Raw genomic sequence first — 21,609 nt, 5'->3', positions numbered from 1 at the left:
GAGGGAGTGCACTTTGGTTTGGTGCTTCTTGCTGTGGCATCATGGGATTTTTTACTTGGCTAAGTGATGTGGACTGATTTTTGTCTCTGAAGTGACTCAGCTGGTCCCGAGGTACCTTGATCTTCAGGAGCCTTCTGAGGATTGCCTCTCACAGCCGAGCCCTTAGAAATGACCCAGTTGAGCCCCTGTTTTGGACCAGGTGTGAGCCATTGTGGCCACCCTGTTGAAAGTGCAGGCCAGAGGGTCCCTTGCACAGTGAGGTCCGAGTCAACTACGGGGATTCCATGTTTGAGTCTAAAGATGACATTTTGCCTTTAGAGGATGATTAGTGAAGTTAATCCATCACACCTTGTCTGTTGTATTCATGGACTTCCTGAAGTACAGGGGATCATTCAGATTTTTGCAGTCTCCACTCTACATGCGTTATTGGGTGTTTGTGCCCATTTCCTGCTGCTTCCAGGAAGACTTGTCCTGTCTGCTGCCCTGCTTGCCAAGTTATTTCTGGATGTCTGTTGGGAAGCTAATCCAGTTTGTAATAATGGAACGTGAGAAATATCTTTTGGAATGTAACTCCCCTAGCCTCCCCCTTCTCCTGCTTTCCCACTAGCCCTTCCCTCAACCGTCACCCAGGTCCCACCAATGCAGGTGTTTTTTGGGGAATTCTCTCTTGTCGAGACTGGTGACTGACTGTAGCATGACATCAGTACAAGTCAGTGACAGTTCTCACACACACACCCCGTTTATCTTCTCTGTATGCTAGGAATTTACATTTATTCATTTAACAGATGTTCTCTAAAGCAGCTTATAGTGTTAAGGTTACAGTTATTGCAGTTACAAGCTTACAGTTAATTTTTACTGGAGCAATTTAGGGTAAGTGCCTTGCTCAAGGGTACTACAGTAGGATGTAGAGATTGAACCTGTGACCTTTGGATCCAAAGGCGGCAGCTCGAACCACTCCCCTACCAGCTGCCCCCTATAATAATTTATATTTGGCGCTTTTCTCCTAAGTTGCTTACAATCTAAAGTGGTCTACCTACTATTTACCTGTTTATACAGCTGGGTTGTTTCACTGGAGCAATTTAGTGTAAGTTCCTTACGCAAGGGTACTACAGCTAGGCATAGGATTCAGACCTGGAACCTTTGAGTCCAAAGGCAGTAGCAACTCTAACCACTATGTTACAAGGTCCCTCTGAAAGAAAGGCACTACCTAGGTGCGTACATCTCAGAGTAGTGCATTACGTTGAGAGGGGGAGGCTTGGATGCGGACATGTGATTCTAGAATACATTTAATTTTCCATTCCACCATATGAACCAGCATACATCACATGTACAGGTTTATCCATTATTCAATGTTTTTTTGTCACAAAGTTATTAAACATTTACATCACACTATATTGATGCCATCAGAAAAAAGGTGCTATGAAGTCAATTTGCTGTCTTCACTAATCTGAACTTCCTCATAGACATATAAGATCTCATCATTAATCAGTATAATTTCCTAAAATGTTATTTTTGGTTGAAATAAATATTGCATTTAACATAATTAGATTAACATAATGTTGGTACATAAAGGTTAACGGGCTTGGCAGTTGTTAGAAATCAACTGATTTCAATGTATAGAGCAGTACTAAGCTGTTGAAGATACATGACGGCTATATTTAGGTGCCGAATGCCTTTTCCCAAGGTGAGTTACGAAGTTAATATTGTTCAGATTCATTAGTGTTTGATAGTAAAGGTTAGCAGTCACATAACATAAAAATCTTAAATGCTGTACTGTAGTTGACACAAGATCTACCTATTACAAATTAACTTAAAAATATCAAGCTATTTTATTGATCTATTAAAGTTAAGCTATTAACCTCACACCATTTTTGTCTTTCAGATTTTCCATTATTGGCTCTGTTTAAACCCCCTCCTTGTCATTTTAACCCATAGAAGAAACTGCAAATGTCACTTTTTTTTGTGCGTGTACGCTGCTTGCTTTGGCTTTGTTTAGTATGCCATTTACTGGAGTATTCATCTGAAATTGTCTTTTTGCTTCTTGTCTTGAGTATGGTAGATCTCATACGCAACTGTAAAGAGTTGAATCCAAGAGGAACAAAAATCAAACACAAAGAAAAATGAAATGGGGGAAAATGCAGTGTAAAAATCGCAAGGCCCTGATATGTTAGCTTCAACTCTGTGTTTTTGGCAAAAGATCGAAGAGAAGGTGTGTCTGAATCTAACTCCTTTTGACATGCTGTTGCTACATCTTTGGTTTTATTTTTTCTGTCTCAATGTGTAGTATTTTTCTAAGTATATAAACTGAAATTATACATGGTTGAGTAAGCTTTGGATAGGTGAAAATGGTTTACAGTGAAATTCCCATTTGATTCCCCTTTCAATGTGACTTGATACTTAACTGTGTCTTTGAAACTATGCTTTAGAAGTTTGCTGTGCCATGTAAAAGTGCTGTTTTTCATCAATCTTAAAATATTGGTATGTTGGGGGGTGGATTTTGAATAAGGGCTACTCATGTTTACTTGTCCTTTTGTGGGCATTTGCTGAGGAAATGCATTACTTTTATGTCAGTTCTGCGCAATTTGTGCCATAGTGTGTTGTGAAATGCATTCAAACACTTGTATGTTTATATTTGTTTTCTACTATGTGTGGGCTTGGCTTGGTTCATGACAACAAATGGAATCAATTCCAGCTGTGAGCTGAGGTTAAGCTGTTGCTTGGTTGGTTAAATCGGAAGTTCACGGCACTGGTGATACATGTGGATTCTAGAATCTGGACTGGCTTCTGATAAGTGACGTTTCCCCTTTGGACATTTAGCCCTTCGTTTCAAACTTGAACTCGGCCAAGCAAGTTAAGGCGTGTGTCCAGATGCGAAATGTCAGACCAGGTCTGATGGTGTTTATCTCAGTGTGGATGCTAGCAGCTCTCGGGTTTCCACTGGGAGAGGTTGCTTGACCTGATGAGTGACGTCACAAAGTGCTTGGGGCCTTGGGCTTCTGCCCCATCTCCCATCACATGGCTGGAGTTACGGTGCCAGGCTGGATTGTGTCACCACGATGTGCTATTCCAGGACAGTGGCCCCACAAAAGGGTTTCATTTCACAGCAATCCTGCGAACACACTGAAAGATCATCTCATGCAAAGTGCAGGAGGTAAAAGCGGTTATGTTTCAGATATCCTATATAATGAATACTTGTCAATAGCATCCGTGTTAAGTCCGGGTTCAGGTTGACCTTAGTCATGTCATGGCTTAGCTTTTTTTAAAGGTGAGAAGCAGCTTTTTTGGCTGAACTCTAATATCCAAGATTAAAAGTGTGGTCTATGTGGGAGAGGTAAAGTGAAGTAGAAGTGAGCAGGACATCTGTATCCACACCTTGTTGCCATTAGTAGGTTAAGGTGTGATCAGTAAGCATATCCCTGATCAGCCATCTACAGACTCCACACACTAACTCCTCTGGCCTCTTTTTACAGTGCTGTTCTCTGCTGGTTGCTGCTTTTCAGGACTGTGTTTTAGGCTTTCCTGGCTTGACGTATGTCATGAGCCAGAAGTGCACGGGCCCTGCTGCTCGCCACCTGGCCCTCAGAACCGTTCAGCAGTATTTGTTTCACCCCAGCAGCATTTGTGTCTGTACACCTGCTGAAAAGGAAATGTCACCACCTGAAAAGGATGGCTGTTTGGAGACTCATCTCTGAGGCTGGAGTTCTGCATTCAGAGCCTGGCTATTATGCTCCCCTTTTCTGTTTATGCATATTTGCATGATATCAGTACATGTACAGTGTTTTAGTCCTATTGTAGGTGCCTGATTGCTGAAAAACAAAATTAGGTTCTCAACATGTTTTCACTAGTAGTGCATTCTGTTCTTTCTAGAGGAATACTCTTACAATCTCATACGTTGTTAAAAGCGTCTACGTGGACAGTGTATAAAAATGCCCGTTCCATGCCAGGTTTTCAGGGTGTTCCTTCCCTAACTCTGGCTGTGAACTGGAATGGCGGCGGCTCTGTTATTTCAAAGCTTGCCAGCTCAAAGAGCCACAGGGCAAACCTGTTAAAGCAGGGGAAGAATGGCCCTCTGATGTCAGTGTCTCTTTTGCAGGGGGCTCATCTTTGCCAAGATCAGAAATGGCAGTGAAAGGGATTTGGGGTAAGTGTCGAGGGAGGTGTTGCTTTGCGTGGTCAGGTGGATGGTTCAGCAGGTGCGGAAGGAGCAGCCCTGCTTAACCGACTACCTTGTGTCCAGTAGCATGTTTGTCCCTGTTGTTTCTAGCATGTCGATTTGTTACCATTGCTATCCTCCCCCAGTCACATTTATGAAATTGTCATTCATTCAGTAGATTAAGGATTTGATGCAGAGATTAGACCAGCTCAGAGGGTAAGCAACCAAGGTGAAGCATGTCCATATAGTGGACTAGTGGTGGTCTTCACATTAATGTATATTCAGCAGTAGAACCAGCGGTGCTTAGTTCAGGTGTGGGATCGGGTATAGGGTAAATTCACTGTGAAAGACTGCGGAACAAGGGTACGTGTTGCATTCAGGCAAAAAAAAAATTGCAGTAAAATAAAGTAAGACTAATAAGATTCCCTTATGACATAATGTGACAGTCTATAGCTGCAGATATTTAGCGTTCTGTCTCTGTTCTGCTCTGATTGTAAACCGATTTTGCAGGTTGCGAAGCATTATGATGCTGACTGTAGTCATGGGGAGCTCATAGAGGTGATGCCGTGGGTAGCATAGTGGCTCGTGACATTGATTTCAATCAAGCAGAAGTAGTAAGATTTGAGTCACAAGTTCCAATCGCCACTGCTGTAGTACCCTTCAGCATGGGAATCATTGAGAAATCCTAGTTGTGTAAATGAGCTGTAGCTGACACTTATCCAGAGTGACTTTTTTTACACATCATAAAATAATTCAAGAGGGTGGGTATGAGTTAATTAACCCTGATTGATAGTTGCTGCACTACTTCCATTTTCCCTTAGTTGTAGGAACTGTATGTAGTAGCTTAGGAGCATTTGTGATGGTAATTTTGTGTAAAGGATGTATATATAACCTTCCTTTGCAAAAAAAAAAAAAGGTGCAATTAGCAAAGGGGAGGTGATTTGGTGCTCTTTCCTGTACTCGTCTTAGGCCTGTCAAAGTTTTGCTGTTAAAAATGAATGCATTTCACTTTGTTTTAGTAATGTCAACACAGGCATGTTTGTTTGAAAGTCTGTTGTCTTAGTGTAACTGCATTCAGAAATACTGAAGTGGGATTTAAAAAGGCAGCAAGTTTTTTTTTTTTTTTTTTTTTTTTTTAAATTACTATTATGATACCAGAGATGCTTCACTTTACAGATTATGAAAGATGCGGAGACACAGGTGTCATGGCTCTATTGATCTTATGGTTTCAGCTGCAGAGAGGAAATGCTGTTGCCATAGTGATGGCTCTGCTTGCATGTAACAGTTCCAGGTCCCTTACATAGGTAGGCCCCTGGTGGGGTTTTTTATTTTTTTTAATATTTTGTTTGCTGGTCCAACACTCTTACAAGAACTGCTGGGGTTATGTGATTGCAGACTTTTTGCTTCCTGTTGGATAGCATTCTGGGAGAATAAGTGGCTTGAATGTTAGCCTGCATGATAAGCCATACAGAAAGTCAATAAAAGTCTTTAACTGGTTTTTTTTTTTTTTTTTTTTTCCCTCCCCTCTTTCTCTGGAGTATGAGTTATGTTGTTTTGAAAGCTCCTTTAACTCCTGCATTGAGCCCAGTCCTACTGAAATGGTCAAAGGAAGTATTTGCCCAGATGTAAGTCGAACCTTGGAGATAAAGGTGTGTGAGGTTTGTGTGAGAGGTAGCCCTTAAAATAAAAGCTTCTAGGCTGTCCTAATTAAAATATAGGTCACTTCTATGTAATTTTGTCCCTCCCCCACACACAGATGTTTGTTCTGAAAGGTTTTTGTCAACAAATTTGTCTTATTAAACAGCATCTGATATATTTAAGGGTATTTAATGAGACTTGTGTGCTTTTCCAGCCCTGGAGCATGCATGACTTGTTCTGAATAACGTTAGCAGTTATATAATTACTGTTTAAAAGAAGGAAACAAATCACCAACACTGTTACCTCAAAAAAACAAGAACCGTTAATAGTGAAGTTGGAAGACATAGGCCCTTAAGCAGCTGCCACCTACACACTTTTCACCGCTTGTTTGTGTGATGTCGTTCATGTGGGTGTTTGCAAAGGCACGATGGGATGCAGATCAACGCAGCCACATCTCGTCATTGCTGTTGTCCTGCTTTACTTTGAGAGCTCTCCTCTCTTCTGTCCTCTGAACCCAGCAACTCCTATCCCTTAATCTCACAATGTAGAGTTTGAGGTTCCCCGAACCTAAGCACTGAGCTCCTGTGAGTGTTCCTGTTCAGGGTTACAATGTGGCAATTCCAAGGAAGGCACCTCGAAAAGCAACAGCTGCTGAGTGGCTCTTGTTGGACTGAATGAACTGCTGAGTGGGAGAGGTGAACTGCCAAGCTAAACGAAATTAAGTATGGCATTTGAGTGACCCACATGCAGCCAAGTGGCTCATTATGTCACAGGGGGGTTTACCAGGCATGTGCCCCGTCTCCCTGGGAACACAGACCTCAGGCAGCCAGAGGTGGAAGCCGTGCTTCTGTCTGCCTTAGCTGAGTCTGTGTGAGACTTGGAATTGCGCCAGGGAACGTGTGTGCGCGCGAAGACCCAGCACTGCTATACTCCCACTCTAAGTCCAATTACCCCTGAAGTGACAGGAGGGTGCACCATGTACCAAGAAGGTAGACCCTCTGGAGCGTTGCTTGGGGGCTGGTGGTCGCGGTGAGAGGTGGCTCATCCATCTCCCAGCTATGCCAGTGTTCAGAATGCTTCGACTCTTGAAGTGGACAAAGGAACAAAATCTTGTGACAGGGTTTTTGGCTCTCTCGGCACAATTCACAGAAGAGTGAATGGGATCAGAGTGTTTCAATACAGCCACATGTTCTTAAGCCATCAGATACAAGTGCAGAGGAAGGGTACTTTTTGTTTGTGGCATTTTAGTCTCTTGACATGTTTGCCCTTAGCGTCAATAACCCCCCTGTTTGTGTTTTTCCTTGCAGGTTGGACAGATTTTGGAGTCATGGAGTAATGAAACAGCTTGCCTGATTGCTCCCTTTGGCACATGTTTGAGACCCCAGCTTCAGCCAGCACTGTACCTCCAGGGAGGCCATCTTGGCGGTAGAAGTATTTTATTTTTCTGCCCAGTTTCCAGCAGGGGAAAAAACACACCTAAACAAACTAGCGCTCCAGTGGGCAAATCTTGTGGAAGAACTCTGTGGCTTGGTCATTCACACACGTGTGTGAGAAGCATCGGCTGCTCCTGTCTTGAGCCATCATGTATGGCAGCGCGCGCTCCGTAGGTAAGATGGAGGGCAGCAACCAGAGCCCTGGGCGCTCCCCACGGCTGCCCCGCTCCCCCCGGCTGGGACACCGTCGTACCAACAGTACAGGGGGCAGTGGCAGTGGAGCGGGTGGATCTGGCGGGAAGACGCTCTCTATGGAGAACATCCAGTCCCTGAATGCAGCCTATGCTGCCTCTGGCCCTATGTACCTAAGCGACAACGAGGTGGTCGCAGCTCCGGACCTGCCCAAGAGCACCATGACACTGGGCCGCTCTGGCGGAAGGCTGCCCTACGGTGTGCGTGGAGCTGTAATGGGCAGCAGCCCCAACATCGCCACAGCAACGCCACCTGGAGCAGGACCCAGTGATGCCATTGCATTTGGGGACCACCACATGCCCTCGAGCTTGGCATCCACTGTACCTCACTCACTGCGTCAGGCCCGGGACAACACCATAATGGACTTGCAGGCTCAGCTGAAAGAAGTTCTGCGGGAGAACGAGCTTCTGCGGAAGGAAGTGGATGTGAAGGAGAGCAAGCTCAGCTCCTCCATGAATTCCATCAAGACTTTCTGGAGCCCGGAGCTGAAGAAAGAGCGTGCTCTCCGTAAGGATGAGGTCTCCAAGATTGCAGTTTGGAAGGAGCAGTACCGGGTGATGCAGGACGAGAACCAGGTAAGAGTCCCTGCTGGCTTGGGAGGTTTTAAGCGGACCCGTTGGTTCAAGGGCCACATGTGTTGTGTGACACAAAGAGATGCTCATAGGCTCTATTGGGCGATGCCATTACGGCGCACAGTTTAACAGTCTGTGTGTGCATGTGAAATAAGAGTAATGATAATAGTTGGCATTAAACGTGTTCGGGGATCACTTATCAGGAGAAATTCTCTGGACAGGGTTTTTATTTGATCCCAGCCCTGTGTGCAGTGTCTCTTAAAGGTCTGTAATTGAATCATCACAGGCATTTGTTTAGAAGCGATATGCAAGAATGTAGATGATCTTATTGTAGTCCATCCCTGTGCTCCTGTTTTGTGAGTAAGCTAGGGTACTTTTATGCATTGTGACTAGGCCTTAGTGAAACACCAAGGGGCTGAATGGCATTGGGTATCCCCTTTAACCTGTAAATGTTGAGGATGTTACTGGGAAAACAAAACAATGTGTGTTAAAGTTGTGCCATGCTTGTTGTATAATGAAGTCTTCATATGCCTCTGAATTGCCGCACTGCCTGGTTCTCAGCGCTAGGGAAACTACACCTCTTTTTCTGCACTGCGTCTCACTGGAGCTACACATTAACTACTGCTTGCTGCTCTTATTTCCCCCTCAGAGGGGAAGTGCAGAACGTGTAGTGGAAAATATGTTAATGGCAGCGCTAAATATGGTGTGTTATTGGCACAGGGTGCGTAACCTTTGCTTGTGTAAAGTGCCAACTCGAGTGAATCCTTTTTTTTTTTTTTTTTCTTTCCTCAGTAATTAAATTCTACAGGGGGCCAGCATCCATCTTAAGTGGTGTGGGCATGTGGTGCTTGGTTTGGCATGGACGGTATGATGATGATGATTCTGAGTTTGGTTAAAGCTAAGCTCCTGACATTGTGTGCAAACAGCTCATGACAGCAGACTGGTTTGTTTGTTAATTAGTTCCTTTGAAAAAGTTGTTCCACACCACTGTCCAGTCTGTGGTGTGACCTGTGTGTGCAGGGAAAGCAGTAAAGTGAGGGAGTCAGGCGTGGGGACGGAGGAAGAGGAGACCGAGAGCAGTTTGCAGTCACACTGAGCCCTTCAGCTTGAGTCCTGAGCTGTGTGGTTGTCATCTGAGGTGAGGGTGGGATCTAATGGGGGTATTAGTCTGTCTCTTTCTGCGATAGGCTCATGTGCACGGCATACCCGCCATTGCTGCTCCTGACAGTACAGTACTCCATCCTCTAAGCTGGTACTTTTGCACAGGAGCAGTAAAGGGCAAGTGAGTCAGCTTCTGGGAGAGTCTTGGTGGGCTTCTCACCCTGAGGTGTAAATTCAGGGATGTACGAGGTTGCTAATGGCTGTGCAACAGGACAAAACCTTCAATCCTGTCCTCCTGTGCCCACTAGGATGGCTTTTCTGGAGCGTTTTTAGCTGTGAAACATTTGACCCAACAAAGCAATTTCCTTTTTGCTGGCACTGGGTGAATCAGCTCTGCTTTGGCCATCTTCATCTCTGAACACCCTGCCTCTCTTTACCACCCTCATTCTTGCAGTGTGTGGTATGTCCCGGGGCTGCTGTGTGACTAATGGTTAACTCATGCACGTTTGCTCATTCCTCTGTGGCAGGCCAGCTGCCTCCTTCCTAGGACGGCAGACCTGGGATGTTGAAACGTGGAATGTGAAGTAGCTGCTGTTTGGCTTGTTGAACTGTGGGATGGTGAAACTTTATGTGGGTCTCGTTGTTGTACTGAGGCCCTGGTGATTCTGATTTAAGGCCAGAAAAACTTGATCTCCTTTACCTTCAAAGAATTGGATGCATTCTTGGTAGATTTTTTTTTTTTGTGTGCTTCTGTCCAAGTGGAATTTCTTCACTCAGTTTTTGGAGCTTTGCTCTTGGTCATATTTGTTTAATTTGAGGCCTGGGTTGGGTTATTTGGCCACTTCCACACTGCAGTCCGTCAACAGGAAAAGTGGTGCAAATGTGAGAACAAGTTGTATAGATACATGCACACCTCCTTAGGACATTAAGGCTCTATTTTTGCTTCCTTATGTGCAATAGGCTCCAGACCACAGCGGTCCTGCATTTATTATTGATGACAGATGAGTGGATGTTCAATAATCAACTGAATAGGATTCCATCATCAGCCAGAGCTCCCACGTGGCCTTCCATGTTCCCTGGGATTGAAGTGAATAGTTTTTGAGATGAATGGACAGAGGAGGGTTTCCTCACAGCACTCAGCTGGATTGCTGGGTTCAGCCTGTCCTCCTCTTCCTGCTGGAATGACCCCACAGATGCAGAATAATTTCTGTCTTGGTTGTGCCCTTTTTTTTCTGTTTATATCCACTTCAGTTTGAGATTGTTACCCAGATACTGGCATTGTGGAACTCCGGAGGATGGGTTGCACCTCAGTCTCCAGAGTTTGTTTCCAGTGACCTTCAACTTTCACACTGCTTATTGTCAATTATCTCCATGGTTTCTATTGGATGTGCAGGTGGGCATCCCTGTGACTTTAATGTGGCATTAGGATGAAGGCATAGTGGTTAAAGCCATCGTCTGGAGATGAAAGGATCCGGGTTTGAATCCCACTCCTGAAATGCAACCCTTCAGCAAGGTACTTTCCATGAATTGCTCCAATAAATTACCCAGCCCTTAAACAGGTCAATTGTTGTAAGTACCTTTAGTATGCAAAACTAATAGTAAAAGTTGCATTGGCCAGAGGCATCAGCCAAATTACTAAATGGTGATAACTATAACAGCCTCCTGCAGCTGGTGGTCCAGGCAAGTGCTGGTGGTGATGTTTTAGAACATCACATGGCAATGACCTTTAAAGTTTTAAAGCTGCATTTTCTTTATCATCTCTGATGTTCTCACGTATTCAGAATCAAGCACGTTTCCTGCTGAGCTTATTTGTGTTAAGTTGTAGATTTTTTTTTTTTTTTTTAGTAGCAACGAAGGCTGACGTGACACCAAAGGAGGACTGAGGCGTGTTGTTGCAGGCGCCAGGCCCACAGCTCAGCATGCTGTGACACACTCGTTTCTCTCTACCCGTTTACTCAAGCCTGCTCAAACAAACACTGGCTTGTTTGCAAAATTCTCCAGGAGCTAAGCAGCAGAAGCCTCATCTGCTCCTCATTCTGTCTGCTCTGGTTGACTGCCTTGCCCCCTTCCCTGCTGCCTGCCTCACTTCCTGTTGTGGGCATTTCTTGACTGATGGGGTCTCTGCATTTTTTGTCAGCTACTGCAGTGAATACACACTGAATCCCTCTAAAGATAGTTGATGCTTGGGGGGTGTGTGTGTGTGTGAGAGAGAGAGAACATTGGTATGTGCCCGTGTCATTTTACATCTACTGCTTAATAGCATTTTCCATATGTGAGTAATGGATGAAGACTATATTGCTGAATGGCAGAGTGGAAGAAGTCCCTCCCCTTCACCCTTCTCCACACAGCCAACCTTTCCTGACATCTGTGTGCCTGGTGGCTGGTCCTAGTCCCTCTGTATCATGGCTGTCGAGTTTGTCAGTAAGTGATAGTGAAAGAATCCTTCTTCCTTTCTTTTGGACAGGATTGGAAGGTGATTGTGTGTTCAGAGTGGCTATTTCTCCCATATGAGTGTGGGGAGGAGTTGGCGCAGTGCCTTTACTGCGTTCGTTCCTCCATGGTGCCGAGACCCTAGGCTATGAAGGATGGGTTTTGCCTAGGCTTCAAGTGAATGACTGCCTGGGAGAGAGGAATACATGAAGTGTTCATTTGCTAAAGGATTTTTCTTGCCCTTACCAGAAGGATGAACTTTGATTTTGTGTGATGAATTCAGGGCCCTTGAGGCTAGCATCTTGTGACTGACTGTGCTCCAACATACATGGCTCACACAAAACATCAAAGCACAGACTTGTGATTTATAGTGTGTGCACAGGTGTTGAGAGAAGTCCAGGTGTCTTAACCACCCAAGGGATTCATGGGCTAGTTTGTGTTTCCTAAGCCTCTTCAACACAGATAGCTGATGTAGCCTGGCTGAGACTCAACTCCACATCACAATCCTTGGTCTCATGGAGTTTACATTTCAGTGTCTTCATTCGAAAATGAAAACAGTGGATTCTCTTGGCCCACCCATAGTGATCAGTTTAGCACAGCAGCTAGCCTAGAGGTTACAGAGTTGGTCATGTGGCCTCAACATTACAGGGACAGCTTGCAGGACATCTACCTTTGTACAGCTTCCTCTGCAAGAAATGCAAGTCGCTTTGGTTAGCAGCATTGGCTTAGCAGCCAAATTAGTGCCAAATAAGGCCACAATACTGGACATCTCCTTCCAGCATCCTTTCGCTCTGAATTCATCATATTATGGTGTTAATGTAGCAGGCTGAATATCTCCTTCCACAGCGCAGGAGTGCTGTGTGTCTGTGTCAGAGATTAAACTCCCACCCCATTTGTGGACCAGAACAGAGTTTCCATGGCAACTCTTACAATGAACATGTGAAAAATGAACCCAGCCCTTATGAAAAATTCTACCGGGGCTACGTCAGACTTGCACGGGCTCAGCAATGAGAAATAACGGCATGTCGTCTTCTGCATATCTCCTCATGCTGATAGAAGTTAAAAGGAAGGGTGTATCCGTGTTCCCACAATTCTTCTCTGTGGGTCTCTCTGCAGATGGTCCTCACTATGGATCTGTGCGAGAGATCAATATTATCACTGTGGAGTACTTTTCACAGAGCAGGGGAACCATCCAAGCTGTTGTCGTTTTTGAGGTTGCATCCCACAGTCGCACATAGTGGTGGCTTAAGGGGCTTTCAGAAAGGCTGCTTGAATTCCCTCTGACGGTCGTGGTCTCGCTTGTTCCTCAGCTCAGCCAAAGGGGAATAAACACTGCTTGCTGGATGCTAATGATCAGTGTTACGCAGACAGGGACAGATGTATAATTTCCCTTTATTGTGCCACCCTGTTTTAAATCCTGCCACTGGCTCGCAGAAAATAACAGCACGGTGCTAATTTGCCTTAATGCTTAAATAGCAGCCATCTAGTCAGGGGCTGCTGTAATTGAAGATGGCTGTTTTCAGATGTAGAACAGTTCCCCTCCACCCAACAAGCATCTGGGTAATTGCCTATGAAGTGAGCTTCTTGACTCCTTGCTCCTGTCACACTCCCCCCTTCCTACAAAAACTTTCTTTGCATGTTGAGTCCTTTGCAGAGTTCAATATTGTTTTGTTCACTTTCAACTCCAGATTTTCAGTTGTCTGGGGTGGGGGAGATAGGAGGCAAACAAAAAGCATGGAGCTAAACCTATAATGAAAATTCTGTTTGGTTATGGGGGGAAAAAAGGAGTAGATTGAAAAAAAAATTTAGCTTGCTGAGTTAGAGACTGTCATTTCTGCTCAGCTGCAGGATGTCGGGAGTGTACTTGTCTGAGTTGACGGCTTATTCCTAGGTGCCAGGGGACAGGGGTGACGTCGGAGTGCTGTGCTGGGGGGGGGGGTGTGGAGGGAGTTCACCAGGGTAACAGAGCACAGAACTGGCTGCACTTGAGCATGTTGGATGAAAACTGGTTCAGCTGTTGAACATCCTGTGAGGTAGTTGTCAACCAGGGCCAGGGAGGCAGCGTTACTATTTTTTTGCGAGAGTCTCATTTTCTTTTTCTTAAGCTACATAATTGGTCTGTAAGACACAGGGTAGTTCTGGAATCACCTGGATTTTGTTTGCCTTTTTTTGGCAGCGTGATTCTTCTGTGCTGCTCCCGAGCACTATTTTTATATAGTTTTCAACTTTTTTTCCCCGCATCTTGGGAGAAGTGGAAACTTTTGATGCCCCATCACACCCGTTTTGTCAGCATTGTTGAATGGAGGGCTGTAAATGTCAGTCTGCACCAAGCAAGCCGATCAGTTTTGCTGTTGGCTGTTTCCTTTAGTTAGAGCCACCTTGAGCACCTGCAAAATTGTGCGAGACACATGATTTGGTACCAGAATCCCTATCTGGTTTCTGGGATGGACCTGGCAGTCAGTCATGAACCAGCCAGATGTAAGCGGAACATTTTGCTGGAAGAGTCGTTTGGTCCTCATCACAGTTACATATAACTGGTGGGGAAAGCGTGGTTGGGGATATGCGTGAATTGAATGGATGCAAATTTTATTGCCTTTTTTTTAAATGAAAGTTACTTTTTCTCCCTGAGCAGGCCTCTGCTTCAGCATCCTGACTGCCAGGAGAGAGTGCAGATGCCGCATCTAAATTTTCATGTGAGAAACCAGCCTCTAGCCATGAGGGGAGAGTGTGGCAGGGAACCAGCCCTTAGTTGCTTGAGGGCATGTTGGGAGGCAGCCTGTCTTTGTATTGCCAACAGCTGAATGGATGTAATGCACAGACAGATGTATCTGCGTTTTCTCTACGATGTTTTCCCGGGGCTACTAGGTGCTCGAGCACATCTGTTCTAACTGTTAAGGGTAAACACCTGTCCCCACCCACCACCCCCCAAAAATGGTATGCATGAGTAAATATTATGTAATGGTGAAACAGACATGTTAACCTAACATGCAACTTAACCACACCACCCAAGTGATGCAGATTTGAAACTACCCACTGACCTGTGATATTGGGTTTTGAATCATGTAATCGGACAGTTAACTACCTGAGGTTCGGCCAGTCTAAGCACAGGCCCCGTGACTGTTGATTTGTTATAAGCTGCCTAGGGGAGCCTTCATGCGCAACGAGAATTTGTGAAATAATTTGGTACTGTGAGACTGCTTCTTAAAATTAACCAGTTTAAGTAAAATTTGACAGATGAATTGATTGACCTGTATTTCTGAAGATTCCAGCCAGTGGGTTGGGTTGACTTGGCACAGGAACTGATGTGATGACTCTGCCCTAGATGAAGTTTGCTGAGGCTGCTTGATGAAGAACAAGCAGTGGAGCTCCCTGCTATTTCTGCAGCTGGACGAGAGTCGTGGCGCTTCCAGTGATGATGCTGCAGGATTTGTACATATTCCTGAAACGTAGCCATGGAGAACAGATGTAGCAGGTTGTTTGTAAGTGTTGGTTGCTATGATGAAGATAATTGCCTGCACTGCTTTTAGAGTATCCAAGGAGGAAGACTGAGCCAGGTTTTTATGAGCCTTGCCTAGCCCTTTGCAACCTAGTTTAATACTTATTTGCCCTCCATGTGTTTAACAGGTTCCTTTAGGTCCTCTTGTGTCAGAAATCAATTAATGCTTTGGTGATGATTTATTAATGAATTTTCGAGAACACTGCAGCGCATGGGCTGACTTCTGCAACGGAAGTTCTGCAGAGGCTCTGGACAAGCTACCTGCAGTTTTTAATAAAACAAAAAAATAAAAATGGATGGACTATATACAGTAACGGTAAACTCTCCTGTTCCTCAGACAAGATTTCTGCAGATCCCCACAGTGAGTCTCTGTCCAGCTTTGCACTGCTGGAACCCAGCGAACACAAGGGATCAGAGACTGCTATTATCAGAAAAGCAGCCAAGTCTTATGCTGGTGCAGCGCACAAACAAAGGAGTTGGCCAAGCAAAACAATGAATTTTCTATGATTTTTTTAAAAATTAAAATTTTTTTTTTAGTGCCCCCCCAGTTATGTAACTGTATGAGCTTGTATAACCTCTGGGATTATGTAAGTGGTGGGCTGGAGGTGACTCGTAGGCATTCCTGCTCGCTGTTGCCCTGAACCTCCACTCTGAATCCCTGAGTGCTAAGGAATGAAACTACTTAATTATCTTGTGATATCTAATGACTGTCTAATGAATCTTTAACGCAATTGTTTATTTCTTGCAAAGGGCTTTGAACTTCGGTTCAGTTCTAAGTGAACTTCATTGTTAAAAATGCTTATTTTAGTTAAATTTTATGCCCCCTTCAGGATATTTACTGTTTCATTTAGCCTTTCCCTTCTTTCCATGCCTTGTGACAGAAGGCCCAGATGGGTAGGAAAGAGTGGGGCAACTTTAGAAATGCTGAGTGAGGAAGAGGAAAGGCTAGAAAATGCTGATGTCTTCCCTACAAGCCATCCAACATTCTGGGTCCAGATGGGTGTCGGCAGAGGGGAGCAGCCAGCAACATGGGGGGGATAAGTTTTCATGTGGTGTGAGTATAGTGTCAGTTACTGTAACTCTTGTGTTTTTGCCAGTTTGAATTAAATATGTAAAGCAGTGCAACATGCTCAGCAGAAGAAAGGCTTTAACTGGAAGATCCACAGAGGTGAGAAATTAGTTACAACGAGGAGATGACTGCTACATTTATTTCGCCCAGAAGAGGCAAACATTGAATCTGCAAAATGCTTTCTAATGTGTGAGAGGGACATTTCATGAGATTCTTCATGGTACTTGTATGCTCATGTGACACATCTACCTGATTTATTCTTGTTGCCCCCCATGGGTTTATGTATAAAAATCCATCTCTGTTTCAGTTCTCATAAAGGATAAATATCTTGCTTAGCTGGAGCAGTAGGATGGTGTTTTCAATGCAGCCATTGAGATCTGAGACAAACTGCTCTTTGATTGGATTCTGTGAAAACAGTCATTGTGGCCTTGTACATTGCATGAAGTGACACGACTTCACACTGCCTTCAGTTGCAACCATGTGAGATGACCCGAGTGGGTTCCGAGGATAAATCTGAGGTATGCTGTGTAGATATTAGTTTTTGTGACTAGGTTTAGGTCTAATGTCAAAATTGTGTAGCGTAGTAGCTATGAACCCTACAAACTGCCTGAGTCATCGTGCTGAAGTTAAGGGGAGGCTGGAGGAAGGGTGAGGAGGGATGGAGATGGGGAGGAGGATAGCATTTGTTTTAGAGCACTTGTTTAAGAACATGATCCTTCCACTGTGTCTTCCACTAAGTCTCATCAGTGCTGTGACGACTAGGTTTCAGGTTCATGAGCAGACCGTTATCGCAGCCATCACACACCTCTCTCTGAATTCATTACTGTCGTCTTGTCATGGCTGCTGGCAGATTCACTTATTTGTTGATCCACTCAGGACTTTACTGCCCCTACTGTCCAGGCAGCCAGAATTTCTCACACCCAGCTTGGTTTCTTAGCCTGCCAACTGTACTGCTCTTTCAACCAGAGTAGTGTTGCCAGTCTTCTGTCTGCTGAGATATTCCCAGTAAAACAGTTTAAAGGCATACAAGAAATGGGTCACTAGCCATTTTGAGCTGAGTTGGCATTTTTTTGCCTGCACACACTGCTGCAAATTCATGACAAGAGTTGTTTTCTTCGCCATCATTAGGATGCATACATTGTTTCTGCTCAGCAGTAGAGTAGGGGTAGTACTTGAGTAAAATGGATCGCTTGTGTGACCCCGCCGTGGTTTCTGCATATTGGATGGTTCAGTTTGGGCCATGGCCCACCATGCCCTACCCCATGCAAAGCCTCACCATCTGGTGACTCTTGCGGGATCTATTGGAACAGTCCTCCATAGGGTCGCGGGCAGTCCTGGCTCCCTAGATTATATTCAGCCACAAACTCCTCTCCAGACCGCCTTGGATGAAGTGAAGTTATTTCTCACATAACTCACATTCCCTAACCTAAATAAAGTTTAGCTCAGCTTGGCCTCATTCTGTATTGCTTAAAAAGGTGAATTTTTTTTTCTGCACGGCAAGCTGAAAGTGTATGACGCACATATCCAAGGTGTGTCTGGCATGGGATTTGTCGGTTTTCTGGAAGTGCAGCAGATATGCAGTACCTGTGGGAATCTGCGATGGAAAATGTTGGACTGCTCGGCTTCCAGTGCCATGTCAAGCTCTGTTAATTGCAGATTCTTTTTTTCAAACTTTCCACGTGTTGATCCTTCTCTTCAGAGAAGACTGTAGACTGACTAAAAAAAAAGCATCTGCTGCTGTTTTCTCTGAAGATTTTGTGAACGTGGTTATAAAGAATTAATGTTCCTTTTGTGCACCGTGATCCAAAAAGCAAACCATTGATTGCATCTTCCAGCTATTTTTTTTTTTTTTTTTTTTTTTTTTTGGGGGGTGGGGGGTTGGGTGAATCCTCTATTTTGAGCCCATCTAGCATCAGCCCCTGTGTTCAGCATATGAGTCTCTACCTGAAATCAGCTGGGCAAGCCTGTCTTACTCTGTATTTGTTCATGTTTCATTTATGCATCTGAAGTGCGTTTTGGTGGTAATGGTTACTTGAGTGTGGTTATTGATATAGATGGTGTTTTATGAATGATGGAATGGGGCCCTGCCGAGCCCCCCTCCTCCTTCCACCTCCATTAGTTAAGGCCTCAGAGCCACCATCTCTGGCTGGTGAACCCTCTGCCTGCCTAGCTCCAGGGCTTGTGCCACCCTGCCCCTGATGAATTTGGAGAAGGCGATAGGATCTTCATACTATTTTTCTTCTCTGTTCTTTGTCTACCTCTTTTCATGGTTACCCCACCCCATTGTGTGGCAATGCTCTTGGTCATTGAAGACAGTGCAGTGCGAGAAATTACTTCTGCGGTCGTGGAGAGGGAGCAGATGGCAGGAATATGTTTGTGTGTGTTGGGGGGAGGGGGTCTGTCTACCTGTCCTGTAGCCATGGTAACAGTATGCCTCTGAGGACATCATAGTAAATGTTGGCATGAGGCCAGTAGATGTCCGTAACCTGATAGCCCTAATGTGTACCTGGAAACATCCATGCTTTAAAAACTATTGGGGTTCTGCGACATCTTCAGGAACCTCTTTGGGGATTAATGTCTTCCAGCATGAGTGTGCTGTCCGAGGCTTTTTGTCTACACATCGGCGGTCGCTTTCACTCTGTTGGCTGTTTTTCATTCTTTACAGAGCTGATCAGTGTAAATTCATGGCCATTTACTGTGCCTATGCTTCGTGGTAAAGAGGATGTACAGATATCTTGTGTGAGAAATCTTTCCAACTGCAGCCTGTGCCTATGCCCTGTCAGGGTTAATAATGCGGCCAGGACAGAAGTTGAGGGATGTTGGAGCTGCCCTTTCTCTGCCTACGTGTGCTCGAGTGGCGAAAGACGTGCACTGTGTGTGCTTGCAGATGGTTGCTGTTGCCTGGCAACTGGGGTCGCATGTGGAATTATGGCTGCATGAGAAACTGCCTGCTCCCCCAACTTATCACATGTCCAGAATAGGAGTGTTGGAGACAGAGAGAGAAAGCTAAAATCACACAGGTACAAAGTGCTTGTCATAGTGGCTGACAGAGAAAGGCCGGAGACATTTGCCATTTTATTGAGCTTGAGATGGTCTGTGATGGTGGTTGCTTTCCTGCACTTGCAGGCTGACTACAGGCTAGATGGCAAGGAGGGTGGCAATCAACTGCAGTAGCATTTTCAAAGCTGTGTTGGTCACATAATGCACTGATGCCAGGCAGCCCTGTGACATCATGTCCATTGTGATCCCTGTCGTGTTCCCTGTAGCATCGCTTGGCTGCAGAGGCTTTGTGCGCAGACTGTAGGTACCTTAGATGTTTGTACAGCTAGATCTATGACCAACAGATTCTGGGTGTGTTGGGGGAAAAAAATGTTGATGGAGCAGGGTACTTCACCCCGTGCATCTCTGCTGCTGCAAAAAAGCAGCCTCTATAAATGAAAGTCTGTAGAGGCTTTGGAGGGGTAAGACAAGGTGAAGTACGTTTAGTAGGTGGTGTTGTAGGTGTGAGAAAGAGAGCAGCTCAATGCTCCGAGTGACCCAGGCAATGTGTGAGGAAGGTTAAGTGTATGGGGGAGGTGGTAGTGGCAGCATGGGGGGGCGGGGGGCTGTGGTGTGGGAACCTCCAGATGGGCTGTGAGTTGTGATGGGAATTGCTTCTCTGCCCCCCCCCACACCTGCTGTCTATTTGGTTAATATGTTCTATTTATTCTGCGTGATTCTTTTTACAATCCAATTTGTCTGTCTTCATCACCCCCCGCCAGCACCTGCAGATGACCATCCAGGCTCTGCAGGATGAGCTAAGGATCCAGAGGGACCTGAACCAGCTATTCCAACAGGACTGTGGCTCTCGACCTGGGGAGCCGCTCGCAGCCGAGCTAACCGAGGAGAACTTTCAGCGGCTGCGCAGCGAACATGAGCGGCAGGCCAAAGAGCTCTTCCTCCTGAGGAAGACCCTCGAGGAAATGGAGCTGCGTATTGAGACGCAGAAGCAGACGTTGGGTGCACGTGATGAGTCCATTAAGAAGCTGCTGGAGATGCTGCAGAGCAAGGGGCTCTCGGCTAAGGCCAGCGAGGAGGACCACGAGCGTACCCGCCGCCTGGCTGAGGCCGAGATGCATGTGCACCACCTGGAAAGCCTGCTGGAGCAGAAGGAGAAGGAGACGGCGGCTCTGCGGGAGGTAGGCCCTGCCTCTGCCCTGCCCTGCCCTGCCCAGGATCTCTTGCCACCGCTGAGTGCAGTAACCAAATGATTTTGCAGACACAGTATTTCCCTTTCTCACTCTCCTTTATTTCTTGTGCTTGAATACACATTAAAGCCCACTCACCTTTACTGTGTTACGGACATAAGCAATGTGCACTTAGGGCTCTTTTGAATTATACTCTAATACAATATGGCCCTTTAATCAATCAGTCACCTTTTATAAAATGTAGTGTCTGTCAGTTTAATACTGTAGTCATGGGACCAGTGAAGCCTAATAGTGAGACAGCAGCGTTACTCGCTCTGCTACCGTGCCACCATTAAAAACAAACAAAGGGAACTAAAAGTTCTACGTGGGGTGGAGAGGTTAACTGTGAGCCTCCAGCAAACATCTCCTCAGTGGTGACTTGTTTAATGATGAAAATGACCTGTTATCCCTAAATGTTGAGGTTCTGATGAGCGTTTGTAGGTTTTCATTTGCCTGCTGTAGTATCAGCAAGCCAGCTGAAGAGGTGGGAAGGAAAAATAAAACATGGAGAGAGAACTTTGTTCAGCTAACGGTTGAGCAGACAGAATCGAGAGCTGAATAAAGGGGTCATCTCTTAGTGCTTCCTGACTTGTGTATCACTTAATGTGGACATGAAAGCGACTTCCCAGAGTGCATACAGAAGCACACGGGAGTTCTGGAATGCATGGGGTAACTAAGGCAATGGTTTTATAGCGAGGACTTTTGAAACATACTTGTGTTTCACAATTCAGCTCTGTGATGTTTGATCATTGTGGGACAGGGTTCTCCATTAATAATAGTCCTGGAGGGGGGGCAGCATCCTTGTCAGTCTGTAGGATGTCTTGTCTGTCTCATTCTCCTGCCTTCAGTTTCTCTCTTTTTCTTTTTTGGCTCTAGCTTTCACTTTCTCTTTCTGTCTCCTTTTGCCCATTCCATTTCTGTTGCTGTCTTCTGTGAAAGGTTTTTTATCTTTCGTTTTTTAAAAACACGAGCCACAGGGGAGGGGTACCAGTGACGTCTGCTCGAGGGAGCAGGGAGGGGCATTGGTATGCAGGCAGTTACTTGCGTACGATCAGCCCCTCCCAGCGTCCTCTCTCCTGCCTTATCTCAGATGGGCGCCAGCCTTCCCTGGCACGGTGGTTTGAGAGCACTGCCTCGTAGTGTCCAGAACGGGAATCACCTTGGCCTGCAGAAATGGAGAAGCACGGAAATGGGGGGGGGGAGGGAGGGAGGGTGTGTGTGTCTGGGTGCAGCTGGAGG

At 45.4% G+C, this 21,609-nt stretch overlaps 1 protein-coding gene across 5 annotated transcripts in view; it reads left to right on the top strand.

Moving 5' to 3' along the window:
* Positions 1–21,609, top strand: part of erc1b (ELKS/RAB6-interacting/CAST family member 1b) — a 135,804-nt gene that overhangs the window by 2,680 nt on the left and 111,515 nt on the right. For 4 of the 5 annotated variants that reach the window (XM_018730054.2, XM_018730053.2, XM_018730052.2 and 1 more), the window contains exons 2-3: positions 7,099–8,051; positions 19,906–20,322. In XM_018730054.2, coding sequence (XP_018585570.1) covers positions 7,374–8,051; positions 19,906–20,322 — 1,095 coding nt within the window. In that variant the 5' untranslated portion in view covers positions 7,099–7,373. Of the gene's footprint in view, positions 1–4,093; positions 4,142–7,098; positions 8,052–19,905; positions 20,323–21,609 lie in introns of all 5 variants that reach the window. The other variant, XM_018730051.2, reaches the window with a different exon arrangement.

Source organism: Scleropages formosus, chromosome 21 (genome assembly GCF_900964775.1).
Source record: "Scleropages formosus chromosome 21, fSclFor1.1, whole genome shotgun sequence".
NCBI classification, from domain to species: Eukaryota; Metazoa; Chordata; class Actinopteri; order Osteoglossiformes; family Osteoglossidae; genus Scleropages; species Scleropages formosus.
This window is presented reverse-complemented; position numbering and strand designations above follow the sequence as displayed.